Raw genomic sequence first — 23,989 nt, forward strand, 5'->3', positions numbered from 1 at the left:
AAACTATCTTATCCAGATGAATATCATATATACAGAACAAATGTTGCAATGCACACATCATCTATAGGAATTCAGATATAAGATTCATGTAACTAACATTGGTTTCATGAGGCCAATTTTCATAAATAACATTTCTACGGATTTCAAAACGGGGAATAATATCTTATTATCTAAGATGCACATGTACAAAAAAGACTATAAGGCAGCACACAACTGCATTGATCGTTTTCTTCATTCACTAACGTGTTAAACTAAGGACCATCAATATTACTTGATAAAATACATGAATTTTATTCAAACATTTCTACCGAATGAAAGAATAATATGCATCAATATATATATATATATGTGTGTGTGTGTGTGTGTGTGTGTGTGTGTGTGTGTGTGTGTGTGTGTGTGTGTGTGTGTGTGTGTGTGTGTGTGTGTGTGTGTTATAATAAATTACACAAGCCCTAAACATTATTAATAAGGAGACAATATAGTGCAAGTAATATCAAAACACGTAGAGGGAGCAAAAACCTAGAATTTTTGGACGTTTCAATGGACTTCTCTATCATCCTTCAAAATGAACAACCTACGTATAAGTAAATGCAATTCAAGACGCATAGAATGAACCTACATGTTCAAATCTAAAATTGCATTTAACATTCAATATAAACTAATACTAAGTAATGCATATCGCCAAAATTATATGTGTCAGTTAGCCATTGTGCTAGAGCTATGCGAAGATAGAGTACAAATGCGTTTGGTATAAGTGCTTAAAACATAATACAAATCTAATATGTCCTAATAAGCTAGCAGTGAAAAATACAAATACTATTAGTCCATGAACAATGAATATAATGGATAATAAAAAAAGTAAACACAAACATAACAAGACCACAACTATCTCTATGCATCCCATCTTGGGTTTTCCTTCCCCACTTGCAATGCAGCCAGTCCTTTGCCCCTACAATCATGCAAGCTTGTGCATTGACAATCTGTCCACATTCAGATTCACTAGATCCTATAATTTACAGACCCCTCAATTTTTGGTCGCAACCCTTACGGTTTGCAAAAGACCGATTGTGTGTTGTACGCACCCAAAAATCTGACGACCTAACATATGGTGTGGACATTTTTTATGTTGAGTCCACTTCATCAGGTCCCATGCAATGTCCACATCGTCACTGCCCATGCGATGGACATTCTTGCCTTCCAAGTTAATGGGTGTGCATGTTATTGACCACACAAAATGAAGAGATAAACATTAAATGCATTGTTATTGAACTAACCCTAACAAAGTCAAGTCTCCAAGTTATTGTCCCCAATTACCTGCATGTTATAGTACAATATCAGCCGTGGGAGACAACTGTCTCCCACTACTTTCCCGCTTGCCCAACAAAGCACTTTGCGGTCTCCTGGCGGTTTGACCAATTGCGTGTTATACGCCCCTCCAAACCAGGCAACATGATGTGTTGTGTGGATATCCTTTCTGGTGAGTCCACGTCGTCACAACTCATGCATGGGCCCACCTGCAACTGGGCATGGGTATGCATGTATGTTATGCATGCTATTGGTACGACACTAACATTTTGGAGCCTGAATAGTTGCATCATCTGAGGCTAAAGTGGCTCCAAAACCGCACGTCAATAACACAAAAAATTAATAATGTGCAATTTTTGAAAAATTATAGATCGTTAATTGTGATAGACAGAATTATCTGTGACTTTGATTTTTAAAACAATCTCGAAAAACTCAATAGCATGAGTTTTATGACATTGTTTTCGACCTAATTCTGTTAATCACAATCAACCATCTCAAATCTTTTGACAAATTCCGGGTTATTGACTCTTCCTGCCTTTTTCGAGCCAGTTTAGCCGGGGAGTGCTTGGAATAAGTGGTAAGAAACTTTGTGTTATTGACTTTTCCAAAAATCATAGATAGTTGTTTGTGATAGGAAGAACGGGATATTTGTAATGTTTCTAGTCATCCAATGATGCATATGTCTGTGTCTATGTGTTAGTGTCATTATTCGTATATATAACATGCAACATATAATTGCTTGTGTATATATGTATGTTAATGTATGTGCGTGTCCATGTGCATGACATATAGAGAGAGAATGACATATGCATAACTGGTTGAGTAGAGAAATGGAACACTAAAAATATGAGTACCAATGGATTGAACAGGAAGGTTAGTCAATTGTTTTGGAGCACATAGGTAATGGCAAATACACATTATATGAGCAATGGTGACATCAAGGGCAAACATGCATTATACGAGCGATGAAAACAACATGGGTGTGTGCATGATATATATATATAGAGACCGAAAGACATACAATAACACACATATACACACATACATATGCATAATTGTATGACTACAAAAATAGAACACTAAAAAACACGACACATTACAACGAGGTTACTAGGTAGACTGAATCATTTTTTGTGTCAAGCTTTAGGGTTTACTAAGTAGGCTTTTAATATGAGAGTTACTTGTTTGTACCAATGAGGGATTATGTTGCATAGGTGAAGAGGAGGTCAGAAAGTTTGATATTTATGTGTATATATGCATGTTTGTGTGTGTGTGAGTGCATGATATATAGAGAGAAAGAATGACAAACACATATACACACAGACATATGCATCAACATGATTTTTTGTGGCATTTTGTTTCTTAAGTAGCAAAAATTAAAGAACATAACTTTCGTAACCAGCACAAGGATTGAAGAGGAATGTTTCATTTGTGTATATATGTATCTTTATGTATGTGTGCATTGTTGGCTTGATGATGATTACCATGTATTCATCACTTGTTGTCATTGATGAAACACTCTCACACACACATATGATTACATTGACTACTAGTGTAACTTCATTGATTTACACTGTTAACTGGTATGTTTAAGGTCTATCTCTAACCAGTACTCTGTGTCAACCGATATGTGCCTAAGAGATAACCTGTGGTTACATTAAGTCGGCATCAAAATGAAGATAAAGTTGAAGAGGAAGATTCCAGGACAACGGTTCACATATTGTGTTCCAACCGATATTGACTGTTTTAACCGGTATCCGTTTTTGTGATGAGTTACCAGCATTGTTTGTTCGGCGGTCATTTTTGTGATGAGTTATGTTTAAATGTCTAGATACACTGCACCTAGGAAATTGTGTTCCTATGGCCGACATAAGATTTGTATGTCTATTTAAAGACATCTTAGTGAATCATTTAGAAAGAGAGAACTAATATAGAAGAGGTGATCTATGCGAATACTGATATGCATTATTAGTGAAATCTTTTGCTGAAGAGCGATAAGTGTTTAGATGGAGAGCAGTGTTGAATGTACTTAGAATTATCTGATCAAGCAAGTCTTGTGCTACTCAGAACATATCAAATCTTTCTTGTTGTTTTCTAATCATTACAACAAAATCAAATCCCCTAATCGGGTAAGCTCTAACAAGCTTCATTGTACAAATCCTCTAACAAGGTGATCCATTAGTTTGGATTCTAAAATCCTCCAACAAGGTTACTCTTAACATGGTATAAGCTTCTAATCAAGCTTGGGATCTCTAACAAGATTCGCTTCTAGCAGAGCACTTTGTAAGACCTTAACCGGTCAGTTTTCTATTACTACAGATAGTTAACTTGTGAGTTCCATCTCACCGTGGTTTTTACCTATTTGGGTTTTCCACGTATAAACACTTGTGTTATGGTGGATGTTCTACTTTATGTGGATGTTGTTATTTCATTTTGGATAGCATGTATTTTATTCAAATCCTTAGTTAAGTTCATCTACCGGTTAGTGTTTAAAGTTGTGCTTGTTTTGGTGTCACTGATTCACACCCCCCCCCCCCCTCTCAGTGCTTTGCATGACCATCATGCATGATATATAGAGAGAGAGTGACAGATACATACACACATATACACAAACATATGCATAGTTGGTTGGCTAGAGGAGCATAACACTTACAAAAATGAGGCATTGGAACAATTTCAAAGTTATACAAAACCAATATAACAAATAAAATAACATGTTGGGCCTTATCATCCAACCTTTCAACAAATAAAACAACATCGTTATGTTTGGTTGGCACAAGGAAACATCAAACACTTTCAAAAAAATTCAATTTTAATATACAAAAAATGAAAAAAATGGCATTTCATCTTTCACAGCTCCGCTCACTACGGAAAAATAACACATGTGATTAGGCAAATATATACACCTTTATACTCTTCTTCACCCAGACACCAGAAAAACGTGCATGCTTGGCTTCCTCACACCTCCACTTCAATGCTGCAAATTACAAACAAAATTCACAATGAACAAAGTAAATGCTAGAAAACAAAAGAATTTCATGTTATCCATTAGGGTTTCAACTACTTTCGCAGAACATGAAATTCATTGTGAAAACGGTAAGGTAAATGTTAAAAAAGAGAGGAACAAGAGGATTTTCAGAGAAACTTGTCTTTCGGTGGAGGAGGTGATTTTCAAAATCAAGGTGGCAATTGAAGAAGTGATTAATGGCAAGCCCCCCAAAGTTAAATCACTCAGGTACTGCAGTTGGGACAAGGATATGGAGTGCAATTGGTCACTCAAAGATTGGGGGTTGGGGTGTACTCCATTCCCCAAAACTAATAGGAAGCTAATTAGATGGGTTCCTCCATAATGTGATTGGGTGAAACTGAATTTTGATGGAGCAAGTAGAGGGAATCCTGGGATTATAGGTATTGGTGCGGTCATTAGAGATTCCTCGGGACAATTGATGGGAGGCTTGTTTGGGAGTCTCAGCCTAGCCACAAATAGTGAAGTAGAGATTAGGGCATTGGTGATAGGATTGGACTTATGTGTTTGAAAAGGATATGACAAAGTCATCATTGAAGGAGACTCGTAGATTATCATTAACGATGTCGCTAAGTGTAGTTTTCTAAATTGGAAATTAGGTAAGTGAATACCTTATATTAATAATTCTCTGGGATCCATTAATTCTTTTGAATACAAACATACATTCTGGGAAGGAAATAAGGTGGCAAGTCTTTTGGCCAATATTGGGATTGATAAGGATCTTGGTACAATCATTTTCGACAAAGAGGATGCAGAAACAGTGGTATTGGAAGCCATTCTGACTGAGATACTAGATTGGAATCGTACAGGGATTGGCTAAACATTGTCTGATGCTAATGCCTCTCACAAACTGGACCATAGGTGGCATAGTGGTATGATTAAAGGGAAAACAAAACTGTGATTCGGTTCCTCGTGAGTCCTAGTATATAGAGAGTGGTGGCGATAGGTATAGGCTAGTCGCACCTCTGGCAAAACGCAGTATGAGATAGTAGTTTAATGTGCAGAGTGCAAATCCCACATGATTTCTTTGGAATGAGAGATTAGAAGGTTCCAGTGGTCGACATCCTTTTTAAGGAGGGACATGAGTGAGATGGAGATCATGTTTATTTTGCCAAAATGTTGCCTTTTGTGGGTCTGAGTTGTGTCAACTATGGAAAATCCCTGGAGCGATAATGTCTCAACCTGTTTGTGCTGGAGGAAGAAATTTGTGGGGCAGTCATCACCCTGGTGGACTGTTCTTTGAGCTTGGAGCATCATTGGTGCGATGGAACTGTATATGGAGCGGTAGTCACTCCTATTGTGGATATCCTAAAGTCTTGGGTGGAAGGTGTCGGCTTGATGCAAGGCTTTGTTAACCCTGTGAATATCCATGCCGTAGCGGATGCTATTTTTGAACTGCGGGAAGGGGCTAGGGAGAGAATCTTGAAGCTATATTTCGAGCCTACAGAGAGCATTTCTTTCGCATCCGACACAGAGGACTCATCGCACAATCTCATCGCACAGTGGTCAGGAGTCATATGGTGATGATGCTGAGGGGTCAACTGACAATCTCCTCAACATAGGGTATGTAGTAATGGATATCCTTCGCTTTATTAGACAAAATTAGGGATTAGGACTCTGATGGTCGGGTTGGGTAGGATGTAATGTAGCTTTGCTCCTTCCTTAGGTGAATAGATTTTGATATGTGATAACATAACTATGTAGCTATGCCCCTTCCTTAGGTGAAGAGATTTTGGATATGTGATAACATAACTATGTACTTATTTTCTCTTTTAATATAGGGCGCTATCCCCATAGCTGATAGCACTTACCATTAAAAAAAAAGAAAAAAAAAGGTAAATGTTAAAAAAAATAAAAAATGTTGTGTTATGTGTTATGGTTTAAACTTATTTTGCACAACTTCAGTGTTACTCGAAAAGATTTTGCACAACTTGAGTAATACTCATGTTATTTGTTAGAGTTTGAACTTACTGCTGTCACCAAACCCAAATTACCGATCTCAATACCTCCTACCCAGACCCGCGCTACAATACCTCCTCCCTACACATGAAAAAAATACGTATTAGCAGGTGATAACAATAATTTCATACAACTCGCCTTATTGTTGTGGCCGACTTTGTCCTCACCTTCGCAGCTACCTCCACTCGATAAGAAGGTCCCTCGCTCCGTGATTCAATGGCTTCCTGATTCAATCAGGGACATTCAACCTAAATGATCGAGATGATCTCGTACTCCCTTGCGATGTAGCATTTGCATCACAGATGCAGCATGCATACGAAAATAATCCAAAAATTTCAAATGATCGTGTTATTGACTCTTTCTACTGATTGACATTATATTTTTTAAAATATAATTTTTCAACATACATGACGCAACACCCTTAACTGCGAGAGCGGCGAGGTTTAAATTTTAGTTGCGTGCCTGTAACCACGAGAAGGGTTGGTGAAGTGGTACCCGTGTGGAAGCTTTTCCATCGAAACGAAAATGACAACATCATCCACGTAATGGGACCCCAAGTTTCGTCCATGTCAACAATGGGTCCCGAGTATTGGGCTTATGAGATTCTGTCTGGATGGCTGCGATGCACTGTTGTATCATGCAGTGGCATACGTTTTGGAGCTCGAATAGCTACAACTGTCAACTCCTCCATCTATTATGTTATGCATGTGGATGGGCTATCATGGTTATGATATGTACCTATGTCATTTTACGTGGAGAATAGCTAGAGCTATTTGCTTCACAAGCGCTTATTAGGCTAAACATGTGTGAAAAGTCTATTGCCACATATCCATTTAATGCATGCAACCACTTTCAACTTAATAAGAGGCCATCTAATTTTCTTTGCTCACACATATCAAGGTAAAGATGTTTGAAAGTTTTGCTACTACATAACCATTTGATGCATGCCACCACTCTCAACTTAACAAGAGGTCCAACACCTTCAGATTTATAAAATATTTGGATATCAATATATTGTTAAATATGGAATTTTAAAGCTACCTACATGTGTGCAAATTTAATTTTCACATATTACATTAACCTTGAACTTATTGAATTGAACAAATCTTTGTTCACATTTATTTCATGTCATTTCCAATTTCTAGCAAAAATAGAAATAAATATTGCATCAATAGATGTTCTTGAATAAAAAACTCTTGAATCAACTACACAATCATGCATACTTAAAAAAAACAATGAGCTCTGAGTAGGAAAGAAATTACCCTACTTTCATGTTTGCGAGTTAAGTTTATTATCCATTTGCTTACTTTTTGATTTACTTGTTGAATATTTAATCAAAATTTTGCATTCTTGTCAATGGCCCTTGGTTTCATGGTGAAGTTGAATGGTTCTTAATGAGTCTACTAGGGATCAGATCTTGTTGAGTCCAAGGTTTTGATAGCATAAGGGATGAGGTTGGAATTTTACCTTGAACAAATTTGATGGAATAGATACCCCTTAGTCCTTAGCTCTTAGCCGAAGAGGTTCAACTTATGGCTTCTACTACTGTATCAACTAGCTACACATTAATGGGTATCCCAATAGTTAAACTTAATTTAATCATATCCGTTGAAAAATATTTAAATATTTTGAATTACCAAAAACTTATATTTCGGTATGCCGAATAGCTAAAAAATATTTATGAGTGATATAAATTAGAAAATGAATGAAAAATATTTCACATAAATATGAGATTTAAATTTGAACAAGTATCACGTAGTGACGAGTACTTGCCTTCATAGTATTGTAATAAAAATATTTGTTGTGGTTCTTAATTGTTATAATTTTGAATTAATGTCATTTTAATTATTTTTATGTAATGCTAACTATAACTCTCACTTCAATAAAATAGTATTGATAATTATAAAAAAATGTAAATATTATAGTAAAAATATACATTTTTCTTAAAAATATAATCCTAATTTAATTAGAAAATCTATATAATAAAATCAATCTTAAACTTAATTAATAATTATTATTTTAATTGTATTTATGTAATATTAATTATAACTCATCTTAATAAAATAAATATTAAATGTAGTCACATAAATTTGTCCACTTAATTAAATGAATATTTACTATTTATTTGATTATTTAACCATCAATAATCAGTTAATTAAATTAATATTTAATTAATTTTATCCTCAACCTCTTCTCCTATTAACTAAATAAGTTATTCAATTTATTTAAATGAATTCATTAAGCCACACTCTAAATCAATTGAATGAATAAAACACATTTATTTAATTTAACCCCCTTTCCTCCCTTAAATAAATAATAAAACATTTATTAAAATCCCTAAACTACCCTCCTCCCCCCCCCCACCCCTTCACTTGCATTCTCCTATAAATGCAAGTTGCACCTATTTGGTTGAAATAAATGAATTTTATTTTAATTAAAATCCTATTTTCTCTCACCCACCAAACCCACTAGACTCTTCTAACCCATCCTAGACTCTTCTAACCCATTCTAGATTCTTCTAAACCATTCCTAATTAGCCTAATCACCCTCCCTAATTATTGTCACATTCCTAAGCAACTTGGAGTCACTTCTCAAAGCCTCAAAGTCTTTGAAAAGCATTAAAAGTTTTATGTCTTCAACAAGTTAACTCCTAAAGTCTTCCAAACCATTAATGACTCTTACATAACCATTTATGGCTCTTACATAACCATTAATGGTTAATTCAACTTTCCCACATGGTTAGAGGCTTTCCCTCTAACTCAACCCCCATTTAACTCATGGGTCTCATCAAGCATTTATTGCTTTGACCATGGTTATCCCCACTAACTCTTGCAAAAGAGTTTGTCTATTGGATAAAGACATTATTCATTGGATAAAAGCTTTATTCATTCAACTCAAGCCTAACCTTACCTCCTAAGGTAACCTTCATGTCATCTCAAGCATTTAATGCTTCTTCCCTCTCCTCTCAATCCATCTCATGTTGGCATCTGTCATCCTGGGATTGGGTTGAAAGCCCTCACATGGATCACAAACCCATCAATCCTAACCCTTATTGAGATTACTTAATCTCAATCATCCATTGCCCTGTTTTTCTTATAAATAGAGCCCATTCCTTCTCAATCCAGATCCAGAAATCTTGTATGCATCAAACTTATACCAATTTTAAGAGAGCATTCTAGGAGCACTTTTCTTTGTTATTTTGGTTAAAATCAACATAGATTAATTAGGCTTTTTCATATTTAGCTGGCTTGCATTTACATAATTAGTCATTTTCATAATCTTGAATCTCCATAAGACATCCATGATAGTGCAAAAAGCTTAGGGCTACACTCATGTGGAACTTGGAGAGGAGAGGAACAATGGAGGAGCAACTATGAGCATGTTGGAGAGCATTTGGGAGGGTTTAGTGTCTTTCCTCTATTTTTGTGTCCTTTCTATAATCTGTTTAATATCTCTCTTGATATGCATTCTTCAGATTGTATTTTCATTCTTCTTTTGTTTCTGATTGATACTAACAACACTAACATTTGAATCTTGTGTTTCTTGAGTCCTTTTTGCAGTGCATCATTAATAATTATAAAATTGTAATGTAAACATTAGAGTGAAAAATAGGTTTTCTATATGGAACTGTTGTGCCCTTTTGTCACTAGGGCTTCTACTCAAGATCACTGTTGGATCTTAGGTTCTAGGTGTAACACAGGTGGTGTTATCCATTATTCCGGTGTTGCTGGGGGTAAAGGGCAATGTTCTTGGCCTAAGCCTTCCAATGGGGTTGTAGTTGGTGGTGGTTGCTATGGGAGAGTTGAGCTAGGTTTTTGCAACACAACTAGAACAAGTGGTCATAGGAAAGTTGCTCAGGGTGTGGGGGGGAGGGAGAAGGCATTTATGAATGGTGAAAGATCTAGAGGAGAGAGATTAGTGGGTGGTAGGTGTAATGGGGGTTCTATTGATAACTTTTAGGGTATCCTGATTGCATAAAGGCTGATAGTGTGTCTAGGGGTTGATGTAGCTAATGAAGTTAAAAAAAATGAGAAATATTTCTCTAAGTTGGGATTGATTGGGAGATTCAAGGGATTTTGGTTGAGTTTGAGTGAACTTAAAAAATGGATCACTGTGTTTTGGAACCTCATTCTTGAGGGGGATGTCTGGATTTTCCTAGGGGTGAGAGCATTTTGTGATTGTTTTTGACAATGAATATGATCAAAAGAAGGCCCCCTGTGAATATCAATGGATTTGGTCAGACAAGTACTTTCTGCTTATGAAACCGTGGTATCCAACTTTCAATCCCACCATGGAATTGTTGGCAAGAGACACTGTACCGATAAAGATTCATGCATGGAGATTGCTTAGGGGTTGTCATTGGTGGAAACTCAACCAATATACTCTATCCGGTATATGCATATTAGATCTACCAAAAGTCATATTGTTTATCAGGCATAAGTCTGGAAGGTGGAACACGGTTACGGATAAAGCATGAGATGGAAGATTCAAGGTTTGGTATCCGATGATTCCAAAAAAACAGAGCTAATATATTGAACAGTTAGATATTGTGTGATCTAGAATGCTTGAATTATTTTCGGTGATTGGTGCTGTGTTTGAGGTGATTGTTCCATTGCGTGTGAAGCTTGTCATCATTTATTTTGGGTCCGCATATGCATTTGTGGATGGATTGAGCTGACATGTTACTACGCGTTTCATATTGTGCAGTTTTGTGAAGCCGACTTGGTTAATGATTCCTTTTGTTGATGCAGTATATAAGATCGACTTGGTTGATCATTTTTGTGTATGTTATATGAGAAGAGAGTCTATATGAGCAAATATGCAGTTTGGTGAATGCGATTGAAGGTTTTGGTGGTCCGGTGAGTGACAGAGCAGGAAAACAAAGCAGAGTGATAGATCAGGTGCTGGAGAGAATCTGAGCCTAACCAGAACTGTAATTTGGCATAGTTAGATGCTATACTTCAATTCATTCATCATTGTCATCATTTTTATCAGTCTGTAAGGCAGTGAGCCTTCCTATGGGTTGTAGCCCTTTTTGTAATTGAGCAGTGCGCTCTATGCAGTGTGCCTGAATGAAAGTACATTCCCCTTATGTAATATTATCATACTTCTGGCCACAATATAATAATATTGTGGGTTCTAATCCCACAATGGTTTTTCACTTCCAGGTTTCCACGTAAAAATTCTGGTGTTATGGTTGTTTGCTTTGAGTTTCTGCATTTTACTTTCTTTCTTGTGCATTTGGTGGATTAAGAATCAAATTAATAAGTTTTTAAATTATAAGACACTGATTCACCCCCCCTCTCAATGTTCATTGATTCCAACATAAATCCTTTGATAAAATTTTAATGTGGGTAAGACTTCCTTACCTTCCTTTGCAATTTTGTTTGAGTCTTGTTTTGAGGCTATTGGAGATTCTTTGGGCAAATTTTTGGGAGTGGATGAAGATTCCCTAGGGTTTCAGCACACAACCTTTGCTCATATTCTGATTGGGATGTATTTTAAAAAAGGCTTTCTTGCTGATTTATTTTTGGAGTTTAGAGAGGGTAATTGGTTGTAACTAGTAGATTATGAGGGTATCCCTTTTAGACGTCATAGCTGCTTCTAGATAGGTCATATTGCTACAAGCTGTGAACAAAAAAAATAAAACAAGTAGGGAACATGATGGAAAGATGTTTCTGATGCCCATTATGTGGTGAAAAATGACAACCAAAATGATCCCCCAAGAGCCTCAAAGGAGATGGGTGTCGTTCATGATTCGCAGATCAAAGATCCCACAACACAATGTAATGGAACTTCTTCTTCTATGCCCAAAGGAGATTTTGGGTCTTTGGCTAATTGATGCAGGAGCATCCCCGGTCAATGAGCAATCTTGCATCAACCAAAAATATTTCCTTTCAATTTTGTTCTTGTTTAGCTCTTTGTGCAGTTTTCGGTATTCTCATCAGTATGTATCGATAGTTGCTTGTTCTTTGTGGAAGATCTTATTTTCGGTTTCCAGACGTTTTCATGTGCTTGATTCCAGATTTTTAGTTCATTTGGGTTCTTTTCTGGTCAGTTATGGCTTCCGATTGACTGTTTCTAGGTTCCAGGATAGTTCTTGTGCTTACCGGTTGGTTTTCCTTCATTACTGCCGTGATTCTTGTCATGTGGATCCATCTTGGGTCTTGTCTGATGTTCTTTGGCATCACTTGGTTGTTATTTTTCAGAAAGATTTCTTAATTCTTAGGGCTGACCTAATTACACATTTCATTTTCCTGCATTGGTGAATGTAATCTTATGAGGCTGACCTAGAAGTGTTCTAGTGGGTATAAATATGTTATCATGTATTCATTTGTAGGGGCAGAAGAAGTAGAACTCAGAATAAGGATTGAGATTCACATGTTGTGATCTAGTTGATTCTTAGAGTCCCGATCAGATTGTATATGGCTTGAAGCTTGCATGTAACCAGTTAACTACCAGATGTTCTTTGATGATAATATGAAGATTGCCGGATGATTACCAGAAGTACTACTTGGCTATAATATGATTTGTTTATGTGAGTTTGTTATGTTTTCTTGTTGCTTTCGTTGTGTCTCTCTTGCTGCATAAGCCGGTTGACTCTTTTGATGGTTTTTACCGGTTATGGCTGCATCACTAATGAAACTGGTATTAGAGATGACATGACAAGTAAGGGTAGTAATCTAGACACGAGGACAAATATTTGTCCAAAGGTTGGGTGTTGTGACGGGTTGGAGAATTTCAAAAATCAAGATTGTGCAAGGAGCCTAGATGTAAAGAGGAGGATTTCTGTTGATGAATCCAAGAAAGAGATGCAAGAAGTTAGGGGTTAGGAGGAAGGATGGAGAAAGGTGTTGAGGAAGAGAGATAAGAGAGTAAAGGAGGAAGGTTCTTTCAATAGGCTTCTTCGTTCACATGATAAGGGTGGAACCAAAACCAGTATGTAATGGTTGACTTGTTAATGGGTCTTGCACTTTGGTGCCTTGTTGGTCAAAGGAGGGGGATCCTTGGATGTAGCCTCACCTAGTTTGGGCCAAGTTTAATCCTGATATATTAATAAAAATAATCAAACATTACTCATAAAAAAAACATTAGAGTGAAAATAACCATCCTTTTAATGACTAAATGAAAAATATTTAAATTTATCATTAAAATTTATTAAATTATTTTGTATATATTAAAACAATTGAAAAAAAGTTATTATTTTCAAAAAGTATTAAAAAATAAAATGATTTCAAAAAATTATACAAAATTATAATTATAAAGAATATATAATAGTTTAATTTTCTATTTAATTTAATTTAAATAGTGTGAATCAAATCTCTATAAAATATTTAATTGATTTTATTACTTATGAGAAATAAAAAATAATTAAAATTTATATATTTGTATAAAAAAATTACTTTATTTACAATATTATAAATAAATTTAAAACAAACATTAAAGAAATCTAAAACAAACCTAAAAAATCTGCTTCTATAACACTAAAAGTTTTAGATCATTTGTAAAAAAATATTTTTTATAATATAAGTTTAAAAATATAAATCTCAACTTTATATAAATCAAATTTATTTTTAAAACAAAAATAATAATTATTTTTCATCTAATGAAAAAAATGATTAATTGAAATTTAGTGAATACAATAAGTTCAACTGGGAGACTTGCAGATCAAAAAGGATTCAAGGAGGTTGGAAGGCCTCTTATCTCTTGCAAAACAGATGTAGGAAAGCAGAGTTATGAGACTAGAAAACCAAGAAATTCCTCTTTGGCTTGCTAGTTATGCCAGTTGTTCTTTACAGTTGTGAAATTTGGGTAAGTAGCATGCCAAATCACAAATGTAAACAAGTACAAAGAATCTAAAAGCATCTAATCATTTGTAGTCTTAAGCTCAACTCAACATTTCCTTATTAGATTATTTGACCCAAAATGGTTGTTGAGGAGGAACTAAAATGGAGGAAGAAGACTTGGATGAAACATGACAACAAATGGATCAATAAGTGGGACACATTGATTTGCAAGATTGTCCAAATAATAATGAGGAGATTAAAAAATTTGTATTTGAAAAATTTGCAACTGTCATGTGGACAAAGCAGGTTGGTCAAAAAAAGTACACTATATGAAAGAGTTTAACCTTTTGGACTAGCATGATGAAAAAGGCTACCTCAGGGTACCAATTAAAGAAAAAGCTAGACTTCTTGTTGCTCAAATTAGAACTAGATCCCACCATCTTAGATGTGAGACGAGAAGATGGATGATCCTTAAAAAAGAATGGGAGGAAATAACTTGTCTATTTTGCAATAAAAGCACTGTAGAAACTAAATGACACTTCATTTTGAAAGTGCAACATATGAAGATATTTGTACTCCCTATGAAGACAATTTGAAGGGTGCAGTCAAAACAAACTATTCAGAAAGATTACACTTCACAAAACGACTACAATAAATAGAACTTGAAAATTATTAATAATGCTCCTCTTGATCCCATAAATTGGATGCCAATATATTGGGTATAAGGCAAGTACTAATAAGGTGGATAGGTGCGAAGGTAGGTAGAGAATGCACGAGCAATCCGGGAGAAATACCGCTCGCTTTATATTTCTTTTGAATTAGGCGTATGAAATTAGACGAATAAAATTAATGTACGACTAGAATATATAATTAGACATGGTTGCGTCAGAGGAGAATATTTGGGAAGGCGGGGCGTGGAAATGGAAGGAGGAGGAAGCGGCAAAGGAAGAAATTGAAGCGCTTTCAGAACGAACAATTTCCAGTCCTACCAGATTTCAGGTGGCTGAACAAAATCTTAAGTAGCCATATTTTCAATTCATTAGGAATAAATTTAATCTGTCAGTAATTAGGGTTTTAAAATTAGGGTTGAGAGGCCTAGATGGGGAGGAACGCATGGTATAACCTGCCAGAGGAGGTAGTGGAGATGGTATTTGCATATCTGCCCATTTCCGAAGTGTTCAAATTGCGATTGGTTTGTAAACAGTGGAAATCCATTTTAACCTCTAAAAGCTTTATGGAACTATGGACAAATTTATCCCCACCAAACCCCTGGTTTCTGGTATACCACTCGTCGGACGTACTTTCGGCATATGATCCCTGTTATAGTACGTGGACTAACATGCCTGTTTACGAGCGGTGTGTGCTGGATTCGCGGCAGGTCCTATTGATGGCCTCCGCAGGGGGCTTACTCTGTTTTAGGAATCGAAATGCAGAATACCCAACCCTAATTGTCTGCAACCCCCTTACAAAAACCCACAAGGTATTGCCAGAAATGCTCCATATTCGTTATATTGATATCGTGGGCATGGTGGCTGACAAAACCACTAATTCCTACAAAATCCTTGTAACTGGGACCTCCGAGTCATCCACTGATGAGAGTATAACGGAAGTTTATGATTCCAGGCTTGGAAGATGGATTTATCATTGCAATTCCAAGCAAGAGTTTCTGCAGTTCTGGTACGAGGTCCATGCCATTTGGCTCGAAGGGTTCTTCTACTGTCTTGCAATGCCAGTGACTGCGGCGCAGGGGTACCGCCTGCTGAGATATAATATGGAAGCGAGGAAGTGGGATGATCTTGATGTGAAGATGCCATCCCATGATATACGGTGCCCATCCTTGCTCATCTGCAGGGGGCGGTTACTCCTTGCTGCGAAGATTGTGGAGGATTATTCCATCAGGAGCATCTGTATCTGGGAGCTTAAGATGGATTGCCTGCAATGGGTTAGGATAGATGTGATGCCCGGAGAGGTCCTGAGCAAAATTCATTTACCATACTTCCTTATTCTCCAATGCCAAGGTAATAACAATCTTATTTGCTTTAGCACTCACCGGGGGTGGCAGTCATTGTTATATGACTTGTCAGACCGCAGTTGGCGGTGGCTGCCGGAGAACAGGGCTGATGCCCGATTTCGAGCGATTGGACGAAACAACCTTGTTGGAATGCCTTATGAACCTAGCCTGGCTGCAACAGTTTAGATTATCTTCTTTAAATATCTGGAACTTGTATGTGCTACTAATTTCTTATTCATCTTCTCCACTTTTTGACATTGATGGTCCCCAACGCACTTCTAATTCATCTTTTGATTTTCCTCTTTTTGACAGTAATGGTCACACACTTACCTCTTCGAAAAGGGCAAAAGGTTTGCAAATGTCTTCAACTTGTCACTTTAAATCCTGCCAACTTCCCATAACTGCATTTCCTAACCCCCTCTTTTTTTGTTCAAGAAAAGGACAGGTTTGAGATCCTGGATTCAATCTTGTGTAAACTGTTCCTGTTTTGTACTCACCATTCTAATTTGTATTATGTATCAGCTGAGTTTATTGTTAATTGATCTCATTTGAAGAGAAGGGTGCTACTTTGGATCCGCTGAATCAAAGGATACAAGGGATTTGGCGAAGTCTTTATAATAGGTTGAACTGTATTGAAGATTGTTTTCTTTATTCATGACACTATAATGCAGCAGAAGAGCAAGCACATTACTTTTGGAGTCGAAAGTTGTACAGTAGAAGAAGGCCGCATGATTTATCTCAACTTTAGGTTCAGATTATGTTGCTTTTGTGCATTCTCTTTGTTCTATTGGGGAGGCATTTTATCTAAAGATCAAGAAGTATGCAGTAATGGTAGTTATTGTTTCTTACATGGTTCAAGTGATTACTCTTTCTACAAAGCACCCCAATCGCCATAACATATGTGCAGACATCTCATAGCCTGGTACTGTCTAGAGTGAATACTCTAAAAGTTGAAGGCAGTGATCACTTATATTGTTGTTATGTGGAAGGTGTACTTTGAGCACAAGAACATTTTATTGAATCTTATTTATGTTTTCATGGTTATATTGTAAGCTTAAGTATTTGAATGATCATTGGTTATCCGTTATACTATAAGTTTATATGTAATGGAAAATGTGATTTCAGTGATAATTGTGGGGAAGGAAATTCTCACAAGAATTATATTATGCAACCATTGTTGTTTTTCCAGTGGGTATAATGCAAGTGTGTATATTCTTATTTGAATGATTCCTGCAAGGAGTTAACCTTGTCATGCGGTATTTATATCATGGTTCAACATATTGGTTTCACTTAAAGGAATAAGATTTTTCAAGGAGATCTCAAGTGGTCAAGAGATTCTCAGATAATACGAGCTAGCTTGGGTAACAAGTTCAATAGTTGCTATAGGGGCTGTAAATAAGTTAAGGATTAAGAATTTTTCTGGAAGACTTGAATGTGTCAGCAGAGCATGAGGAACCTTTGATGAAAATTTTTAATTTTACAGAGATTTTTGACCCAAAATAATATTTTTCAACTGGGCAGTCATCTTTTGGAAGTAACATGGCGTCAAGGGATAATATCAGCACAGCTTTGTTTTTGGGATAATTTCAGCAATACATTTGGAGTCATCATGGAGTTGCTCTTGGGTTGCATTACATGGCTAAAGAATGAAAGTATCTATTTGGGAAGAAGGCCTGAATGTGTCAAAGCTATAATTTGTTCCAAGATCAGACATATGAGAAGTTAACCAAGATTTAATAGCTTTTGAAGAATGGAAGTGTCAATTTGTGAAGAAGGCTTGAATGTGCCAATAAAGCTATAGTTTAAAGGATATCTTTATTATTTTAGTTTTGAACTTTGAAGGGCTATTGTTTCAAAGTTGATTTTTTGATTCAAGCAGTTGATTTGCCATGCCAGTCTCCTTCAGCGATAATTTAATAAGAGTTTATGCAAGTGCTGTAGGCCTGCATGCAGTGGAAAGCAGAAGATGTTATTTTTTGAAGAGGCTATAATTGTGCCAATAAAGCATGTCGAATTTGACAAGACTGGATTAAGTTCATTATCACAAGGGCATTTAAGGAACATGGAGATTTTCCCCATGAGCAGATGACATTAAGGTTGATGAGGAATACTGTATCCTGACTATGCAAAGCAGTAACATGCATATGGTTGTTGGCAGTGTTTGGATCAAATCATGGACTACTGGTGAATGCGGATTTAATTGTTACTACTTCTTGGTTTCACATATTTTGCAGCAGCAATCTTCTAACTCTGTTGCATTGACTTTTATTCTGATATAAATATTGGGTAAGCCTAATCTACATCTGATTTTCTTTTGGTTGATGTACTCTGCTCTCCTGACTTGCCCTTTCCCTCTAATTATTTAATGTATGCAACAAAAATAGCATTTTCAGTTTTGTATGATGTCAATTTGTTGTCTCAAAGCATTCAAATTTAAGTTTTTTTTTTGAAAATAAGATTTGACAAGCAGACTTGTACTGATTGTTTTGGTGGTTTTTGTGAACAGATGAAAACTTTGTAACATTTCTGGGGGAGACTATGATACATGCATTTTGATGCCTATCGAGTGATGGCTAGAGATTGTTCATTGTAAGAACTCTGCTTGTAATCATTCCTTGCTTCTATTGTCTGCAATAATATGATTATAGATTTTTTCAGTTTAGAAAGTATTTTACGATGATGAGTGCATATCAGATATGCTATTGATATCAGAGATTTGGGCCGTCGAAATAGAAAATTTTACGCACCAAATAATACTTACTCCTATTCCTCTTCACACCCCTCATAATTCAAATTTGCATATCGTATATTATGGGAGAGTTGCTATGCCTCCTATAACAACTCCCTTTAATCTGTGAGTACTCTCAAAAACTTGCCAAATTCACAAGTTCTATCTTTGGTTGAGTCCAGTTGCCACGACTCGCATGGCGAGTTTGGAAGAGCTCTGGTGGGTACTCATCCGAGTCTAGCCCCAGGACTCTTCAAGTCCCAAACTCGGACTCCCGAGTTCGAGTTCCAGGTGCTTACTCTCAGGTCTGCTTGGGCATGTTCAAACGGCAAAATGGCAGTTTTTTTCCTTCATATTTTGGCTCAAACTTGTCCATTTCAGGTCCGAACAGTGAAATAGCAAGGAAAGGAGTGGAGAAGACAACCATTTGGGTAGGAATAAAAGGGCATCACGCCAAAAAAAGTGGAAAACTAGTAAAAAAGAGTCATAAATTTTACCTTATAAATGCATTTTTTTCATTTCTGCTTCATCTTTTCAATCATAATTTTTTTTTGAGTTTTTCTCATTGCACCCTCTCTATGATAGGGTTTTTCTCATATTTAACACCTTGTGCAGCTTATCATTGCTGCTCCTCAAACCCATTAAGGTGTCCATTTCTAAACCCACACTATTGGGATCTCTTGTCATACAAAATTTTTTATTACAATGAGGGGTTCTGGAATGGAATTACACAAATGAGGTTAAAGTTGTCAATTAATTTCTTTTTTTTTTTGGCGGAGTCCAAGCTGAGTTTTTTGTGAAGTCTCTAGTCCGAGTCCTCAAACTTTGGTTCTAACAATTTATATACAAATAAATCAAACTATAACACATTTAATACCCATAATAATTACTTGAGTTGTAATAACAACTCACTTTTATTTTGGCATACATTATTATTCTAACCCATGGGAACATAATTTCCTAACAACCCTTCTTAGTGTGAACATGGGAAGAAAGTACATCACATGAACTGGAAACAAAATCATATGACTGCATACTTTTAGGTCTGCATACTGCTCTTTGGATTTTGCTGCACATGTTCACCTACATATGAGATTTTATCCCGGTTTCACTTCTAGTGAAATTATCATTGGTTGACCATACTTCCAAGAAGTCTGATAGTGGATCTATGTAGTCAACTGCTTGCGTATACTACTGCTTACAATATTGATGATGTCTACATTCTCCTTTTTTCAAATTTTAATATTTTCAATTGCAGTAAGTCTAACTCTTGTGGCTCATGATCTTGATTTTAGCGAAAGGCACCTCTCATCAACTTTTCATGGTTTTCACATAGGTTTACCTCAAACCTATACACAACTAGGGACACATTAATCGTTAATTTGATGAAACGATTAACTGGCATCAAATTCTGGCTTTTTTTTTAGTTTGATGCCAGAATTCGGGTCAGTTTGTTTGCCAATTAATTGTTTCAAAATCTATGAACTGCATTACACTAGTGTTTTTGTTCAATATAATGTTTTACACCAAGAGGTTATAGAAGGAAATAACTCACACAAAAACAGAAATGAAAGGAAATGCCACTAATATCAAAAGCATAGTTGGACTACTTGCGACTCGGCTCGACTCGCCAAGGCCCTGGGAAAAAAACTCGGGAAAAACTCAGAAAAACTCTGCAACTTAAAAACACGCTTAAATTTAATAAAAAATGCATTTTTTTGCAAAATTTAATGAGAAGATGCATCCAATGAGTCAATAAATGATAACACAAAAGAAACAAGCTGATTCTAGATATGTTCAAATGCAAAGTGTCTACAAAATCGCATCCTCATGAGGAATGCTGATGGCTGGAAGCTTGAAAGCAATATAGTAAATAATTTTTGTGAAACCAAAAGTAAATACATCATTACAAATTACAATTACAACTTCCTCTTCCCAGCTCTAGCAAAAACTTGGGGAGAGGTAGAACTAGAGGGTCTAGTCCTATAAGTCTACAGTGGGCGTGACTGTGCCTCCTCGCTCGGTATGGCTGCCTCATCCTCCATTTGGATGAAGCTATGTCTTCATTTGCTTCTGGCACTGGCAATGACTCCTCATCCTCATCCTCATCCTCATCCTCCTCAGTGTCATCCAGCATGAAACCAAATCCACCCCCTCCTCCTCCATACCCTGCCTCACCAAATCAGTGATGTCATTGTCGGAAAACAATGGAGGTTACTCCTGTGATGTCCAATCACTATAAGGATCTATATCATCCAAGTCAATTGGACCGCCTTCTAGTTCCTCTACCTTCCTTAGTGCAATCGAAGATTATATTGCACGAAGACAAGGTCATTGAGCCATTTCTGCACTAACTTGCTCTTCTTCTTCGTGTGGATTGCTTCAAACAGGCTCCAATTGCGCTCATAATTGGATGAACTGCAAGGCTGACATAAGACTTTGAGGGCAAATTTTTTGAGATGTGGGGTGTTTCCACCCCAATTTTGCCACCAAGCATCTGCAAAATAAATAAAATGGAAAAGTTAGAAAGCAAAGAGAAAAGAGAAAACATAATTTATCAATCATTTTAGATCCCAAAATTCAAATGGCAAATGTTATACCTGGGGTTTGAGTGGTTCTTCCTCTCCTAGCCAGCTCTGAAGAGAATAGCTTACCCCTTCCTCCCTCATAAATTTGGAGCTCACTCTCAATGAGGTCTCTCTCCTCAACATCGGGTACCATCCTCTCAATGCATGTATTGAGGCTCTCCATGACCTCTCCATTCAGATCTGAGTAAGAACCCCCGAACCTAAAACGAGGGTTGAGGAAGTACCCTGCTGCATGAATGGGTTGGTGGAGCTGATTGTTCCACCTCCTATCAACAATTTCCCAAATGGGATCAAATTTGAGTCTGCCCCCGTTGTAGTAATTTTTGATAGACTCCTTGGCCCTATCCATGGCCTCATAAAGATATCCCTTTGGGGTTTTATCCCCATCCACCAAGCGAAGAACTCGAACCAAGGGCTCTGACACCTACGATTGAAAAATACAAATTACAAAAAGATTAAATAATGAAGTTACAAATTAGTAATGAGACTTGAATCAAGAATAATTAAAATTTAAACATTAAAGTTTTGAAGTAACAATTTTCACAATCTTTGCAGCCCTTTGTGCAAATTGGCTGTCGAAGTCTATGCATGCGACATCCTCTCCTTCAGGCTTCTTTGAATAAGGTGAGTTAAGCCATTCTCCACTCACAAACGTTTGTTTCAAAGAAGTCAATGCAGCAAGAAGGCTTTGCAACACCAAGAAATCGTTGCAAACCTTGTGACACCAGCTCTCACCAAATCTTTCCCTTTGGTGTGTTGTCTCATCAAATTTAGGACCCAAGGGTGATTGTAAATATATTTGGTGATCCTCCTTGCATCTTCCACAACTGAAGTCACCCACTCAAGTTTTTCTATGTCCTCCAAAAGAAGGTCAAGGACATGTGTTGCACAAGGTGTCCAAAAAAGAGTGGGGTGCCTCTCTTGGAGGATTCTTCTTGCAAAAGAAGAATTTATTCTTAAGAAATATGCAACCAAGTAAAACAAAACCACAACAAATGAAAATTTTGCTAATGCCTAAAGGCGATAATTTAAAAGGATTCTACCTAGCGACACATATGCTGCTGCATTATTTGTGATGATTTGCACCACATTCTCTACCCCCACCTCCATGATGACATGCTCCAACATTCCAGCCAATGAATTTGCATTTTTCACTTTGCTGGAGGCATCAACAGATTTCAAGAACACTACATTGTCCTTGCAAGCAACCAAAAAATTGATGATGGTGCGGTTCTTGCCATTTGTCCACCCATCAGAAAGAATGTTGCAGCCATAATATGCCCATTCAATTTTTTGATCCTCCATCACTTTTCTTGCCCTAGCAACTGCATTTGTGAGCAACCTGCAAGAGCAAAGTGAAATTAGGTCTTAGTACACAATTTTGATTTAATAAACAAGAAATCTAAAAAATAATTAAAAATGAAATCAAGTGGACTATGTAGTAATTTACTAACCTCCCACTCAAATCCTTGTGAGAAGGGGCCTTGTACCCCTTTCCTGAAATTGTCACAACAGTCACCAAATTCAGCCAATAAGGATTGTCCGCCACATTGAATGGAATGTTGTTGAAGTACCAAAAATCAGCTGCTGTAATGTTGGTTTTCTCATGTACCTCTTTATTCCATCCAGTAGCCTCTAATGATGGTTGTGCTCCAGGTGTGTTCCTGGGCACAAAATAATCACCTATGGACCCTGATTGTGATGATGGAACAGTGCCAGGGACTCGACTAGAGGAAGCAGAAGCGATGGGCGAGGTGCTGGTGGGTTTGCGGATACGTGGGCCACGCCGAGAGCCCACTATGCCCTCAAGTGCTTCTTGTTCCTCTTCAATGTCAACAGAAACACCTTGAGATTCAGCTATGGCTGATCTCATGGCTAGCTTTGCCCTCTCCCCTCTCCCTTTGCAATTTCTTGTCTTCCCCAGCTGCAAGTAGGGCATTCATTTGTCTTTTTATTTCTTCATTGGTCCCAGGGCATGCTCTAGCATCATGCCTGTCTATTCTTGCAAGGTGGTATTTGAGGCGGTTGATGCCTCCATGAAGTATTTTCTCACACTTTATGCATATAACTGACCCATGATCGGGTCCCTCATAGGCATACCTCCATGCCCCATCTCTAGCATCTCTAGGACAGGTGCCTATATATCCAGATGGGCATGGATTTAGTGGCCATTGCTCCCTTGCCATGATTAATGCTTACTGAACCTACACATACAAAGTGAATTTTTTTTTTAACATTTTAGTTAAACAATTTAGCAAACTATCTACATTAGTTTAAATAAATTTAGACATCATTCAAAGTTTAAAAAAAAAAAATTAGGGTATGAATTTTTTTTTGAAAACTAGATTCTTCAAATTTTTTTTTGAAAAATTCAACAATACTTGTCAAATCTAGTATTAAATCTTGTGCAAATAAATTAGAAATGATTTAGACTACCTAGGAATCATTTCTAATCCATCTAAATCCAACAAAAAATAAACAAATTGTTTTAAAAAAGCATAGAAAAAAAATAATCTGATTTTTCTTTCAAATCCCCTTCAAATCCACTTGGAATCACTCAAAAATCACTCCAAATCACCTTGCAAG

The 23,989-nt window shown here is 36.7% G+C and overlaps 1 protein-coding gene and 1 long non-coding RNA gene across 4 annotated transcripts; both read left to right on the forward strand.

Annotated features, from left to right (window-relative positions):
• The first annotated feature begins 14,818 nt into the window (after window positions 1-14,818).
• Window positions 14,819-18,744, forward strand: LOC131859759 (uncharacterized). The gene is made up of 2 exons (XR_009359340.1): window positions 14,819-15,075; window positions 18,594-18,744. It is a non-coding gene; the product is annotated as an uncharacterized LOC131859759 (long non-coding RNA).
• On the forward strand, window positions 15,074-16,933 carry LOC131054332 (F-box/kelch-repeat protein At5g15710). Of its 3 annotated transcripts, XR_009107983.2 has the most exons (3): window positions 15,074-16,300; window positions 16,400-16,437; window positions 16,610-16,933. XR_009107983.2 is itself a non-coding variant. In XM_057988811.2 (2 exons), the coding sequence occupies exon 1, from the start codon at window positions 15,176-15,178 to the stop codon at window positions 16,271-16,273; it is 1,098 nt and encodes a 365-aa protein (XP_057844794.1). In that variant the 5' UTR covers window positions 15,074-15,175; the 3' UTR covers window positions 16,274-16,300; window positions 16,400-16,933. The 3 variants fall into 3 exon arrangements, 1 of the variants encoding a protein (XP_057844794.1); XR_009107984.2 differs by having other exon boundaries at window positions 15,074-16,437; XM_057988811.2 differs by having other exon boundaries at window positions 16,400-16,933.
• Window positions 18,745-23,989: the final 5,245 nt, after the last annotated feature.

This window comes from Cryptomeria japonica, chromosome 11 (genome assembly GCF_030272615.1).
Source record: "Cryptomeria japonica chromosome 11, Sugi_1.0, whole genome shotgun sequence".
NCBI lineage: Eukaryota > Viridiplantae > Streptophyta > Pinopsida > Cupressales > Cupressaceae > Cryptomeria > Cryptomeria japonica.